This window comes from Pelobates fuscus, chromosome 6 (genome assembly GCF_036172605.1).
Source record: "Pelobates fuscus isolate aPelFus1 chromosome 6, aPelFus1.pri, whole genome shotgun sequence".
Classification (NCBI taxonomy): domain Eukaryota; kingdom Metazoa; phylum Chordata; class Amphibia; order Anura; family Pelobatidae; genus Pelobates; species Pelobates fuscus.
The window spans coordinates 165,234,002-165,248,231 of record NC_086322.1 but is presented as its reverse complement, the minus strand read 5'-3'; the positions used below and the strand labels follow the sequence as shown (position 1 = coordinate 165,248,231).

At 38.3% G+C, this 14,230-nt stretch overlaps 1 protein-coding gene across 1 annotated transcript; it reads right to left on the bottom strand.

Annotated features, from left to right (window-relative positions):
• Nucleotides 1-246: 246 nt before the first annotated feature.
• ELMOD2 (ELMO domain containing 2) lies at nucleotides 247-13,875 on the bottom strand. The gene is made up of 9 exons (XM_063458452.1): nucleotides 13,642-13,875; nucleotides 10,763-10,908; nucleotides 9,747-9,775; nucleotides 7,119-7,216; nucleotides 6,275-6,404; nucleotides 4,166-4,299; nucleotides 2,631-2,699; nucleotides 1,183-1,316; nucleotides 247-1,039 (listed from the first exon to the last, which is right to left on the bottom strand). The coding sequence occupies exons 2-9, from the start codon at nucleotides 10,905-10,907 to the stop codon at nucleotides 900-902; spliced, it is 879 nt and encodes a 292-aa protein (XP_063314522.1). The 5' UTR covers nucleotide 10,908; nucleotides 13,642-13,875; the 3' UTR covers nucleotides 247-899.
• Between the last annotated feature and the right edge of the window lie 355 nt (nucleotides 13,876-14,230).

Sequence of the window (14,230 nt, the reverse complement as noted above, 5' to 3'; positions counted from 1 at the left end):
TTACAATAATGAATGACGTGGACTGCTTTCAATGAATGCAAGAGTAGGATTTGTTGTGCAGTACTAGATTACATCAGACATGGCATTCATTAATGCTAAAACAAGGGATTTACTTATCAAGATTTTAAAACCATTGCCAGCAATAGATTTTTAAATGTTTTAAGAAAAACAAACGAAAAGACAAATCTTGAACTTCCATTGAAAGACAGTCAATATATATTACATACATTAAAATATTATAGTGCTTTTTTTAAAGGATGGTCTACGCTCTCATCAGTACCATAATAAAACATAGTGAGTGCAGTTTAGTCCCAGGGTTTTACTGGAAGTGTCCTTAAAAATAAAATAAAGATAGTGGCCGTAGCAATTGCAAGATTACTTGAGGGATGCATGTGTTTAATTCACTTTGGTTCTGGTTCCATCTCCCCTGCTCCTTAGAAAGAAACAAGATGGTGCCTGTAAAGCTCTTTGCTGGGTCCTGAAATTTGCATGATTGTATACTTTTAGTTGAAAATTACCAACAGCAACATAATTATATTTTTTCAGCAAACACTGCTGTCCCCATTCCATAAAAATAAACCCAGTTAGATTGGTCTGTGAAAAAAATGTGAACAATACATGTGCCAAGATTTAGGTACCAAGTAATACAATTCAATTTAACACATACAGGGCCGTCAACATGCCAATGATGTCATCATATAAATTGGTATAATAACCCCCTGTTCCTTTTGATGTTATATTAGAAATGCCATGGGACTGAAACAGTAGTTTACCCAAATAAAATACAGCATTGGAGTAAAATACTCACTTAATACAGGATTTGTGTGGGTCATTAAATAAAGTATAGTACCCTCATAATAAAATGATTTAATTTCGGTATACATATAGAACATTAGGTGTTAAAGAGTCAGCACAACATCAGGATTAAGGAGTAGATGCTTGATCTGATCATGAAACTTCTCTCGGTATTGGTTGAAATACATAATACTCTCAGGCTCTTCTTTAAACCAGAACTTGTCAAACTCATAAACCAAGTAGCCTAAAAGGAAAAAAAACAAATCTAATTAATGTCATGCATATTGTGTAAGCCATCACATGCAGGCCAATACATTTATATTTACACCTAATTATCGTGTATATTCTAAAAGTCAATAAAACATATATTCAATGTACATTACTTACAATAAAACTGATGGAAGCACTTTATCCTAGGGACTCCTGGAACGGTGTTATAGAAATGTGACTTCAGAGCTCCACTCTTCAGCAAGCTATATGCCATCTCAGTCAGGTTGATTCCAACTATAGCATATGAATATCTATACATTAAGAAAAAATACTTCAATAAATCACATCCAGCTATTAAAAACATCTCTGTATCGCTCCATTTTTTTACTGCTGCTTCCTTACATCCTACAGGTATTCTCTTTGTACTCCAATAGTACTACTGTACAAGGCATCCCAACAGATTCTGGAAGTTGTAGGTAAATTCTGGAAAGCCAACAACAGTACTACAACTTCCAAAATCCCTTGCTGAGCCCATAACGTGCTGTTGAGAATGTTGAAGCGATTGTTTATTCATAATTTGACCCAATAACCTGAAAGAATTACCTACTGTATATAGAGAATGCATTACACAAAATTCTGTACATTTTAAAATTAAAAGTAAATAAATAATAAGCATGTTAGATACATTTTAATGTGTCCCTCACAACACAGTTTATTAGATCTGTCTACAACCGCAGTAAGACCCCATCCACACTAAGATGAGATGCTCCAATCAGGAGCATCTCAATCTGATCTATGGGGACAGGTCTCATCCCATAATTATCTGTCCAGCAATGAATTATGGGATAAGTAGCTTCTCTCTCTCTCTAAAATGATAGCAGCCACACCACGAGTACTATCAGTTAATGCACATCACAATTCACTGTTTAGGGAACTAGGTTATGTTTAAGAGCTGCAAGTCATATATGCATAGGCCATGGTTCAACTCTTACACCAGGAAAGAGAGAAAGCCTTCCCTATTGTGCTTGCAAGGTGCACCTGCTGCATGCACAAATTGGTAAAAAAGTCACTTGAGCGACCAGGCAGTAATCTGAACTGCTTGACTGTCTTTAGCGGCAATAATTTTTACAAATCACTACCATTATGGCACACTCTTGGTAATAGGAGAAGGCTCATAGCATTAAAAGAACCAAGCACTCTGCAATAATACAAAGTGCTTATAGTGCATAGAGCATCACTGTTGAAATTAATTTCTGATTTGGTGAGAGCTCACTGCAGAAGGTGCAAAGTCTGTGGATTTGCATTAAACAAATGAACTTCAAATTTGAGCATATTTGTGTTTTACATTTGATTTTGCACATCTGTGTAATGGATTAAAAATGAAAGAATAAATTCCAAAGATTAGAAAGAAACAGCAATGTAGCAGTCAGTCATTAAGATCCACTCATGTTTAGGTGTTATTTAAAATAGCCATGTCTTTTTAGCCCAGTCTTCGGGAACATCAGAGTAAACAAATAAACAGATTGGGGGAATCTTATGTCTGTTCAGTAAGTGGCAAATACAGTTGTATATTCAATTGAGGGTAAAGTACTTTTAAAAACATATCTAAACAGCACCAATCTTACCCAATTTTTGGATGATTTGAATGAGATAGGATTAAACGTGATTCTTCTGCATAATGTTGACTGAAATAACTAGAGGGAAATTTAAAAAAAATATATTTTTAAAACAAAATAAAATCACTGCATCAGGGGTTACCATGTCATAAGATCAAACTTTTTATGTGCATTAGCCCTTTTACAATAGTTTAAGTGTCTAGCCAGAAAAAATACATTAAGCTTTTTTCCTCATTCACAAGTAAATCTTGGTGACTATAATGCAACACTTGCAATAAGACATGAAGTGGTAAAGAAAGCTGTATTTCCTTTCTCCAGATTATTATTTTATCTTAAAGGGACGCTATAGTCACAAGAACAACTACAGCTTATTGAATTTGTTCTGGTGAGTAGAATCATTCCTTTCAGGCTTTTTTGCTGTAAACACTGTATTTTCGGAGAAAATGCAGTGTTTACATTACAGCCTAGTGATAACTTCACTGGCCACTCCTCAGTTGACTGTTAGAGATCCTTCCTGGGTCATGGCTGCCTAAAATGCATCCAAACATTCAGTGTCTCCACCCTCTGCATGCAGACACTGATCTTTCCTCATAGAGATTTATTAATAATTCAATTCATATCTATGAGGAGATGCTGATTGTCCAGGGCTGTGTTTGAATCATGCTGGCTCTGCCCCTGATCTGCCTCCTTGTCAGTCTCAGCCAATCCTATGAAGAAGCACTGTGATTGGATCAGGCTATCACTTCTGATGATGTCAGCAGACAGCTTGTTTTTTTGAGGCAGACAGGGCAGAGTAAGCAGCGTCAGGCTTGAATACAGTAAGATTTTTATTATATTTATGGAGGCATGATGGGACATGGGGGGCTAGATGGTTGTTTTAACACTATAAGGTCAGGAATACATGTTTGTGTTCCTGACACTATAGTGATCCTTTAAATTGTCACTAATGACTAAATACAAAGCTTGTGATTATTTGAAAAGAACATAAAAAAGTTTTAGCACATGGAATGATATTTATATTGGCATCATCCTCAAATACAGTAGGTATTGTTACACCAAATCTGTACTATACAGGGTTTTGTAGGCTTCTTACTATGCAGCAATCCCATAATTCCTGGCTGTAAGAATGCAGCCCAAAATTTTGGCATGCAAAACTAACTGTACAGAGTAGTAGATTGGGATGACATTTAAAGTCCTTCTGCAGGGACAGAACAGAGCCCTGGCAGCAATGCGATCTCTTTGCAAGATAGCAAGTGCTGCAGCACATGTGAAAGTAAGTGGGGATTTATGGTCTACATTTTATTTTGAATGGTTTCTTTGCAAAAATAAAATGGGTTAATGTATTCCGGGTTGGTAGGGAGGATGGTAAAATGGTGAAAAAGATATTTAACAGTGCTACACACAATTTATCTTTCATTTCACAAAAGTGTTCCGAAGTCTAAAGATGCACAACTGAAAACAAATCAGATTTGAAATAAAAATTGTGTCACTAAATCCCAAATTTAAAACCCACAAAATGTCCCAGATTAGAACAATTAACATACAGTAGATTTGCTAATCCTAGCATTCCCATGCCACGAAAATCTGTTTTAGGATCTTCGCCCTGAAATCCAATGTCCCCCCATTGCTTGGTAAATCTAGACTTCAATTTTTCATGTGGCATCAGCAAACTCCATAGCTGTGAAAAAAAAATAAAAAAAAAATAGAAAAGTTAGTTATATCAAAATTCATAAGCATAACTTTTTTGTTTATTGTAATAAACTGTGTGTTCTTTACAGACTTAATTATTTTTTGTGTGCATATATTACTAGTCACGCAAGTAAAGTTACATAATTAAAATGTTTCATATGTTGCAGAAATATTTGGTCAGCATGAAGTAAATTCTAATTAACAGTAACTTTGTTAAAAAAAAAAAAAAAAAATCCTCTTCAGACAGGTTCTATAAAATTAGTGCAGGAGCATAAATCACATTTATTAAATACAGTAGGTGTGACAAAAATATAAATAAAATGGTCAGCTCCTGAACAGTGCAGGAGTAGATTAGAACATGTATAGACACTTTCTCAACTGGTCGAGAACCAGCTCTATAGGTAAAAATAATATACATTCGGATAATGCAAAATAAAATAGCACTTAATACTAATGCTTATAGAAAGCATTAACAAGCTCCCCCTCCTTTCTTCTTTCTCTACACCTCCCGATGGGATCATGGTGTACCTTTATATGACACTTTTTTTCATTTCAGTTTCATATCATTATGCCGCTTGTATCTAAAAGGGACACTAAGCACCAAAACAACTTTAGCTTAATAAGGTGGTTTGGGTACATAGATTATGCATATACAGGCTCACTTCTCTGCCATTTAGGAGTTAAAGCAATTTGTTTATGCAGCCCTAGCCACACCTTCACTGGCTGAGACTCACACAGCCTCTCTACACACTTCCTGAGAAATAGTAAAATAAATTAAGATTCCAGTCTCATGTGTCTCAGGAGTCTCATGTGTGTGATGAAGGTTTAATTAACAGAGAAGGATAATAACATTTCTAGTTATACACTGTGCCAAAAGATCTGGTTGAAAATAAAAACATTTTTTTTCATGGAGGCTGTCACTCACAACCAAGACAGGTGTGGCTAGGCCTGCATAAAGAAAGTGATGTCATTCCTAAATGGCAGAGAATTGAGCAATGACTCTGCAGGGGCATGATCTATACACCAAAACTGCTTCAAGTGAAAGTTGCTCTGGTGGCCACAGAATACCGTTAATGTTTATACTTCCCCTTGTCTGCCATTTGGCCTGCTCAGTCCCTCAGTTTGAGATTCTTTTGACTGATGGATTTTGGGCAAATTAGCTTAGCAACAGCAATGAAACTTTGGTTACACTCCGCCCACTGGCAAGGATCATCAAAGATCATGCTTCCCATTATCAATAACTAAAAATAAAGTTAAAAAAGGAGGGAAAAGATTAAAAAGCAAAATGGCAGTGCTGCTTTAAACCTTTTAACAAAACATCCAGCAGAAAATGTTTACCAATGGAAAGTACTCTGCATGATGATCCTTTGAAATAATTGTGCTGGGGAGGAGGGAGGAGTCTGTGTCTTCAAGCACACTGAAAGCATAGAATATATGACGAATAACAACAGAACTGTTTTTAAATGGACATTGTAGGCATGGTAACTGATTCATCCTCTTGAAGTGGTTATAGTGTCTTGAGTCCTATGGCGCCATCCTTCCATTAAGCATTAAACCGTTTTTAATGTATTAATGCAAAAAGAGAGTCAACAGTAGCCCACCCTTTCAGTGCTGCTTGGACTAAGAAGGAAGCATTAGCCTGAGCAGCAATGGGTGGCTATGGATGGCTGGGAGTGTCAGTAGATCGCTTTCAGTCTATCGCAGTGCCCATACTTGGTATGAATTGGTATGGCTAGAAGGAACTGTAGAATTTGTACCTTTGCCATATCTCCGGTGGGGGACAAGGACTATTATTTAGTGTTAAACACCTCAAAAATGGTTTAACACTAAATGGAGGGACTGTACAACAGTATTACATGCACTCTAAATCAATATAATGTAACAATTATAGTGCCTACACTGTCACTTTAAAATCTCCAGGGATAGTCTTCATGGAGACCTAGTATGTGCATAAGATTTCTCACCTCCAGTAGCTGCTGCTCATGTTCAGGATTATTACAGTCATAGCATTGCTTTCGCATGTCTTCCACCTCCAAATAAAGCTTCTTATAACCAGATATCTGTAACAAACATATTCTCAGGCTAATCTGAAACCTGAGAGAAATTTTGTAAATATTCTAATTAACTGAATGGCCAACAAAGGTTTAAAATTAAAAAACCCGACAGATATTTTCACACAAGTAAAAAGAAAAATAATGCCAGATCTTATAGGGAACAACAGGAGAAACATCATCCTATTAGGGTGTTAGAGTGTAAATAAACGGTTTCACAGAGATACATGGTGGAATATTTAAGTGTGCAACAAGTCCTGAAATTTGCAAAAAATAACTAAAGATCATAATAGTACAGCACAGAGAGAAGTTCTACATGTTTTAATTGCCATGCACAGGTCTCTATGTGATAATGGCAGAGACGGAGACTGTATGTATTAATTGCAGAGAGTGGTTCTGTATTCATTAGTGGCAAACAGTGGGTCTGTTCCTGTGTTAATGTGTGTCACTGGTTAGGATTGACTTGACAAAGCTCCCATTTGTAGGTTGAAATGTTGCAGGTTCACATGTTGTGGGAATAACCTTTTGGATTAAAATCTATAATGTGTTTAAACGCTATTATTTATATTGTTGAGTAGATGAGAATGGGCCTTTCTTGTATTTTTGTACAAAATATGACCTAATTGTACACAATTAGATGATATGGATTTTCTAACAATAGAACACTAAATCTATAATCCATAAGAATTCTTTTAAGTTTCTATACCCGTATGAATAGTATAGAAATGGACTGCTTTACATTAAATAGTCAACATACCTTTTATCCTTTTCTACATTAATCTTCTTTTCTTTAACTAGATCAGCTACATACGTGTCCACTTCCTCTTCAAAAACATTTACTGCTTTTTGCAGAACCTGTTTAAAACATATAACTTATAAGTACATATCAAATTATACAGTTGTAAAATTTACATGGGAAGTATAATTCAGTTAGATATGGTATTGACATAAACAAGAGCTTATGTGCAAAGCTCCTAAAACTATTTTACAGATGCCTAACTGAATACCTTGTATATAATTATGTAGATCGGGGGGCGGAGCCGACAGCCGAGCCGACAGGTCGCATTCACTAAGAGCTCCGTGTATTTTCAGCACAAAATACCGACAAAAATTACCCCCAACTTGCAAAACAAAGCTGAACTCACCTGGCAAGCTCGGCAGCAATGGGCAGGAAAAACAAAAACCAGAACAGCCCCAACCTGGCACAAGCATTAGGGATCTATGGTGGCGAGCACATGGCGCCCTTGAGCCCAACATGGCCGCCTATATCGATGACAACGAGGACTCTGATGAACAACTCTCGGACCCCGAAGAAACCTGCCTACCCACAACGCTGGTACCACCGCAGCCCAAACCGCAGCCGGACTCAGCCCCGGTCACAAAGGCGGTCATGCAAGAACTGCTGGCGGACCTACGTCAGCACATCCAGACGGATGTGGCGGACCTACGTCAGCACATCCAGACGGATGTGGCGGACATACGAAAGGATATCCAGGGCCTGACAGGCCGCATGGGAAGCTTGGAGCAAAACTCCCGCAACCACACACGGCAAATAACCGTGATACAACAGGAGCTAAAGTCGCTGCAACAACAGCACCTAACTATGGAACAAAAGATGGTGGCAATGGAGGACTCGCGCCGCGCCCAAAACATCAAGATAAGAGGCATAACAGACTCGGTCCTGGACACTGAACTACCACACTTCCTGAGTTGCCTGATGAGCGACATACTCCCACCGAAGCAGGCTAAGGGAGTGTGCCTAGATGGTGTGTTCAGAATCCCCAAACCAACGACAGCCCCAGCGTCAGCATCGCGGGACCTAATTGTAAGAGTTCAGAAGCGGCAAGACAAAGAAGCAGTCATGACCGCCATCAGGGGAAACGCACCATACGCTTTTGAGGGCATGGCCCTAACATTTTATACGGACTTATCTAGGGGAACTATGGCCTGGCGCACAGCCCTCAGGCCCTTTACCTCCCTGCTCCGAGCACACAGTATTAAATACCAATGGCGCTCATCCCACAAGCTCCAAGTACTCCACGGAGAAACGACATACTTAATAGCAGACCTGCAGGAAGCGAGGACGCACCTATCAACCTTAGGCCTACCACAAGACTCTATGCAGCAACCCCGCTCAACTTCTAAGCCCCATGAGTGGAACCCAGCTACCTCCGAGACATTTGTCCTAAGGGGGTCCAACCACGCTGCACAGAAGACGGCCCCTTCCTGAACAATCCTTGAGGGCCTGCAGGGCCACGCCAACCACTCTTTCTGTGGCCTTGGTGCTGTCAGAGGACTGAAAATGTTTTACGGTTAAATTTTCTGGTTACACCTTCTTCACAGAGGTACTCACACACCATATGAGACACCCCTGCCACTAAACAGCAATTAGCTACACACAGTCCCCCTGCATCCACAAACTCTCATGATACAAGGGCAGCAGACTTGTTCACACCACCCTCACCTAACGAAACTAATTCCCCCAGCCATAACCCGGAGATAGAGGCTTGGGGGCACACAGTACATACACACGGAGAGCTACGGACCCCAAATCCTGCCATCCCCGGCCCCAGTATAGATATGTCCTCTCTCAATTAAGCTTAACCCCTTAAGGACCAAACTTCTGGAATAAAAGGGAATCATGACATGTCATACATGTCATGTGTCCTTAAGGGGTTAAAGCAGTCTGGACCGCGCAGTAACAGACCACCAGTTTATGCAGGGCCAACAGGGCGACCCTACCCACAGGAGTAACACATACAGGACCCCATGTACACGGCGGCCATAAATCAGGCCACCCTAGCCCGCAACTTACGGGCATCAACGATCGCACCCCCCAGGAGCACCTAACATCATGCCGACTACGCGGTCGCAAGAGACCTAAGAACCCACTGGCCTCCTGCACAAGCCACAACACACAATCAGGTATACACTAAGAGAGAACCACACAAGTTGCTAAATACATTAGCCTGTACTGACACCTTTTTAAATGCCATTGTTCCTCAGCACCACCGATACGCCCTATTCACTTAACCACTTACTGTTTATCCTTCACGGTAGAACTAACTCAACAGAATATGTCAAACTTTACTACCTACTGAAGTTAACTTAAAGCGCTTGAACTAAGCTTGCAATTCTCCATCTATAAAAACAAAAGTTTAATGTTTTCGATGCCATATTTATGTTAATTTGTGAATTCAATCTTCTCGCACCAGCTGCTGTGGCGGTGCAGATTTGCATGTCCACTATATGCACGAAAAATAAAGAATTATATAATTATGTAGATCTATAGTTCCATTAGATTCTATGCATACCATGTTGTTCTTAAATATTCCAAAAGGACAATTAAGAAAAATAAGTTACGACAAAAAAACATTAACCTTACTTTGCTTTTTGAATGTTCCAAAGAGTATTCTAGGAGAAGAGAAAAAAAAAAGGGAAAAAAAAAAACATTACTGGCTTCATGAATTTTACATCATTTATGCACCTAAGGATTTACATTGCACATACAGAGTTAGCCAGATAGTGTGCACTAACTATTGTATTATGTCTAAAGTAACACTCCAAGCAACATAACAACTACAACTTGCCCCCTCCACATAAGGGTCCACTGGGCTCTGCTCTCTTCCTCAACTACTAATGCCAGAGAGCCGGATGCTCCTAAACATGAACCTCTGTTAGCTCTCTTGAATTAAGACCTGCAATGCAAGGCTTAGCTTGTTGGCTGAGATCGTCAACTAAAACAAAACAGTCATTTTCTTTCTGGTTGATTTTAGAACATTTATTTTTCTTTCTAAAAATGCATATGAACTGGATGAGCATACACAATGTGTATAATATATATATACACACACACACACACACACACAAACAATCAATTTCATCGCACTTCCCTAAAAAGAGCACAATCGCAGCTCAAAGTAACTACGATTCAGTGCTGAAGTTATATTAATAATATTATTGAAATAAGATGTTTGGCATACTATAGTAGAGTATTCTATTTCTAAAATGAGATTATATGATCTGTAGTTATTCTTTTAAAATTGTTAATTATCTTTCGATATACAGTGGGAAAACATACAAGATGCTGGTTTACTTTATTTTTTATTTTTTTTGAAAGAATATACTTCAAGTGTCCATGCACAAAAAAGAGTGCCTAACGATGCAAGCTTCAAATAAGTATTAAACTGGTATCTAAACATTAAGTGGTGAAAACTTCAGGAAACATATAGGGGGTTTATTCACTACATATTAAATTTTAGGAAGAAAATGGTTTGTTTGTAGAGACATTCTGGAGGATATGCTTACAAGGCTAAGTATATGAATAACATTTTATCTAAATAGTAAAAATATTAGGACAGAAGGACACCACCCAAATTACATAAAAAAACATTGTATTACCTATACCATGCGTTCTTTGGGCTCCATCTTTATATCCATCGCAAACTCGTTGTAATTCACATTTTCCACTGATTTGTCTCAAAATCCATTTCACACAAAATCGGAAGTAGTTGCTGTACAGATACTGCCAGATGTGCAACGCCATCCTTAAAAATAAATACAGAATTAACTCACAAATACACACTCTAAATGTTAAATGCAAGTGTTTCAAGCTGTAAACAAACATGAAAGAGAAATATATATATTTAAAAGGTTGAGCTTGACAGACTGGAGTTGTTTTTTTAACCTAGATTAATATGTAACTATTTCAGACTTTTTAGATTCTTGCTGTTCTAGGCACATGTGGCTGATAAAGTTTTAGTTAACACTTCTATTTTATCATACAAACTCATACCAGGCTGAACCAGTATCACCTGATATTTATGGTGCCTTGAGTGACCCAGAAATGTAAAAACCCAAAGCAGTTGTCCAACGTTTGCTTTGTTTAAAGTGCAGAAGGTTCTTAGATACCTTGCTATATAACCTTTTGAAAAATAATTGTTTCAATGCTCTCACAGAAAACCGTGAAAATTCTCTCTCGTAATTCCGGTGTATTTTTGCTCTCCAAACCTTTGAAAGAGCTTACACGGCCTGAGAACAAATTAGTGCCCAGACTAGCACATCGACAAGCACAAATCTGGGGATCAACATGGCTCTCTAATATGGCCACTGATTTAACGAACGATTCTATAGAAATTGAGTATTTTAGTGCTATTATATACAACTCTCCCAAATACTTTCAGAAAATGCAAGATCCCAGGCTGGTTGACTCCTCACTCATAAATTCTACTTCATTTGCCAGCAACTTCTAAATCTTTCCACCCCTCTTTCCATTCCGTTTGTGACCAGATGTTCTTAATTTCACTTGCATTTTTAATATAAAACTTTTGTAACGAACATATTCCATTGCAGGGGGCCTTAGATTTATTGTTTGATTTTTATTTTTTTTAAAAGGCAGTCAGGTGAAAAGGTAAACAGCAAATATTCCAGTGCGTACATATTTAATTCAAGAGACAAAGTATATTCATATCATATTGCACTGCATTGTATAACAAAAACAGTTGACATATAAGAGCGTTTTAGTATTGCACGCAGACAACACTTATTTTGATGTCACATTACTTTGCTGTCCCCTTCTCCCTCCACCTCCCCATTTTTTTTTTCACATTTTTGGGATTGAAGTAAAAGTTTTAGGGACATAAATAGGAAGGAAAGTGATTATGGTTTCATTTTTAATGGTAAACTTACCTTCATAGGTATGGGCTATTAAAACACATCCAGGTTGTGTGCTTATTGTGCCTTATGCTTACTCTATCACTATTTGCAATGTAAAGTGTAAGTTTATTGTTATAATACCAAATGCTTTTCTGTATTAAATATGCAGTACCGTATAATTTTCTTTTCATTTCTTCATTCTAAACAACTATCAATCTGTATGCTATCAGATGTTCTTTATGTGACAAAGCTGTTTTTGTCATGTGGCCTATGCTTCTGAAAGGTGTAACTGTCTGCTAAACTTAAAGGGACACTCAGACTCCTAAAACACTTTAGTTTGCTGAAAAGCTTTATGTGTGAAGAGTGACCTCTGTTTTCATTCAGCAAAAAGGGCAAATTTCATTATTAATGGAAATTTTTATAAATTATCCTGGTAACGCAGCCCAGCTTTCAAGCAGATAACTGGTCCTGTTACTTCCTGATTTGGTAAGCTCAGTGCAACTAAACTAAATTGCCCAGAGCACCTGCCTTGCAAAGACTTCTCATTGAGCTGCAATGGGAAGTCTGTAATTGGACAACCACAGAAAGTATGGGTGGGGCTAGAAGGGGAGGACGTGTAAAGGCTGCAGACAACAGAACTGCATGTTTTGCAAGTGGTTTTTAGATATATCCACAATGAAAAAAATGCATTATTAAACGTATGCAAATTTTCATTAGGGTATAATTATTAAACATTGATTTATTTTGTATTTAGGCAGTGGAGTGTTCCTTTCAGTGTACCTACCCCTTTTTCTGTTTCTGCAAAAATGAAACCGTTTATGAAATAATGAAGAAAAAAAAAAAAGGATTAGAATAAAGTAAACTACAAACAATTTAGGCATCATAGTACAGGAGGGGAAATCCCATATTCTAGACTTTACCCTTTAATAATGTTGCGACATTTAGTGTACAATAATAATACCATTAACATTCATTGGCCTTAACCCCTTAAAGACCAAACTTCTGGAATAAAAGGGAATCATGACATGTCACACATGTCATGTGTCCTTAAGGGGTTAAAGAACCACAAGTAATAGCTACATGCCAGACTCTATGTTGGTCTGTTTCAAGATGGCAAAAAAAAAAATTGTATTAGTATTATGGCAAATACTATTGCCTTTATAAAAGTCTGGTGTTAGGTTGCTGCAATCCTAAAATATTATGAGATAAAGTCTTTAACAGGCTCTACAGTTGGAAATCAATGTAATCATGTCACATGGTGGTTTAATAAAAGCTTTATTAAAATAAAATGTTTTTATAAGCAAATGTGTTTTCCATATTTTTATTTTATAAATAAACCAAAAACCACTAAGTGTGCAAATAAAAAATATCCACAGGGAATAAAAAAAACCAAAAGTGTAAATATGCATAATTAATAATAGAGCTATATATTTCTTTTTAGGAGGAGGGGGTTCTGATTCCCACATAGTGCATGTTGGATGCTGTCAAGTGTCTCCCATGTATGTGAGCCATGAGTGCAGGAAGCAGACAGTGCAGGAGGTGTTAATAATCCCAGACCCCATACAGTGCCAGAGAGTGCCATGCCGGCATGTGATGTGATGAGGTCACTGGAGTTTCGCACTCACCTGTACGGCCTCACTCAGCGCTCTTGCAGCCCGGCCGGTTACCGTGTGGACATGTAAACAGAGGGCGCAGGCAGCCTGCCGCTGTCACATCAGCACCTCGCGTCACGTGACTTCGCGCGAACGACGTCATTAAGCCGCGTCCTAACCGTCGGTCTCCATGGTGACCGAACTAGGTCAAGTCAACGGCCGGGAGTGACGTAGGGCGCTGGGAAGGGCCCGGGCGGGTGACACGGTCGCGCGTGCAGGTTCATCATATTTGCGCGTCGTTAATGGCCTTGCTGGGGCTGCTCACAGATGAAGATGAGTGTTTTGGTGTGCCAGGCTTGCTCACGGAGTGAGTTTATTTAACAAACTCAGAATGGCAGCGAATTCAAAACCAAAGTGGGGAATTTAGGCAAATATTCCTTAATCTGGAGAAAAGAAAAAAAAAAAAAAAGCACACCGTTTTTTACTGTTCAGATTTAATTTTGCTCCAATTCACAGTCCATGTAATAAAGCCCCTGGAGTGGGGACATACTAAAAGGAATGACAGATTGGAATGCCCATAGACTTTAACAAGGCAGTGGAATGCCCATAGAGAATAATGGAC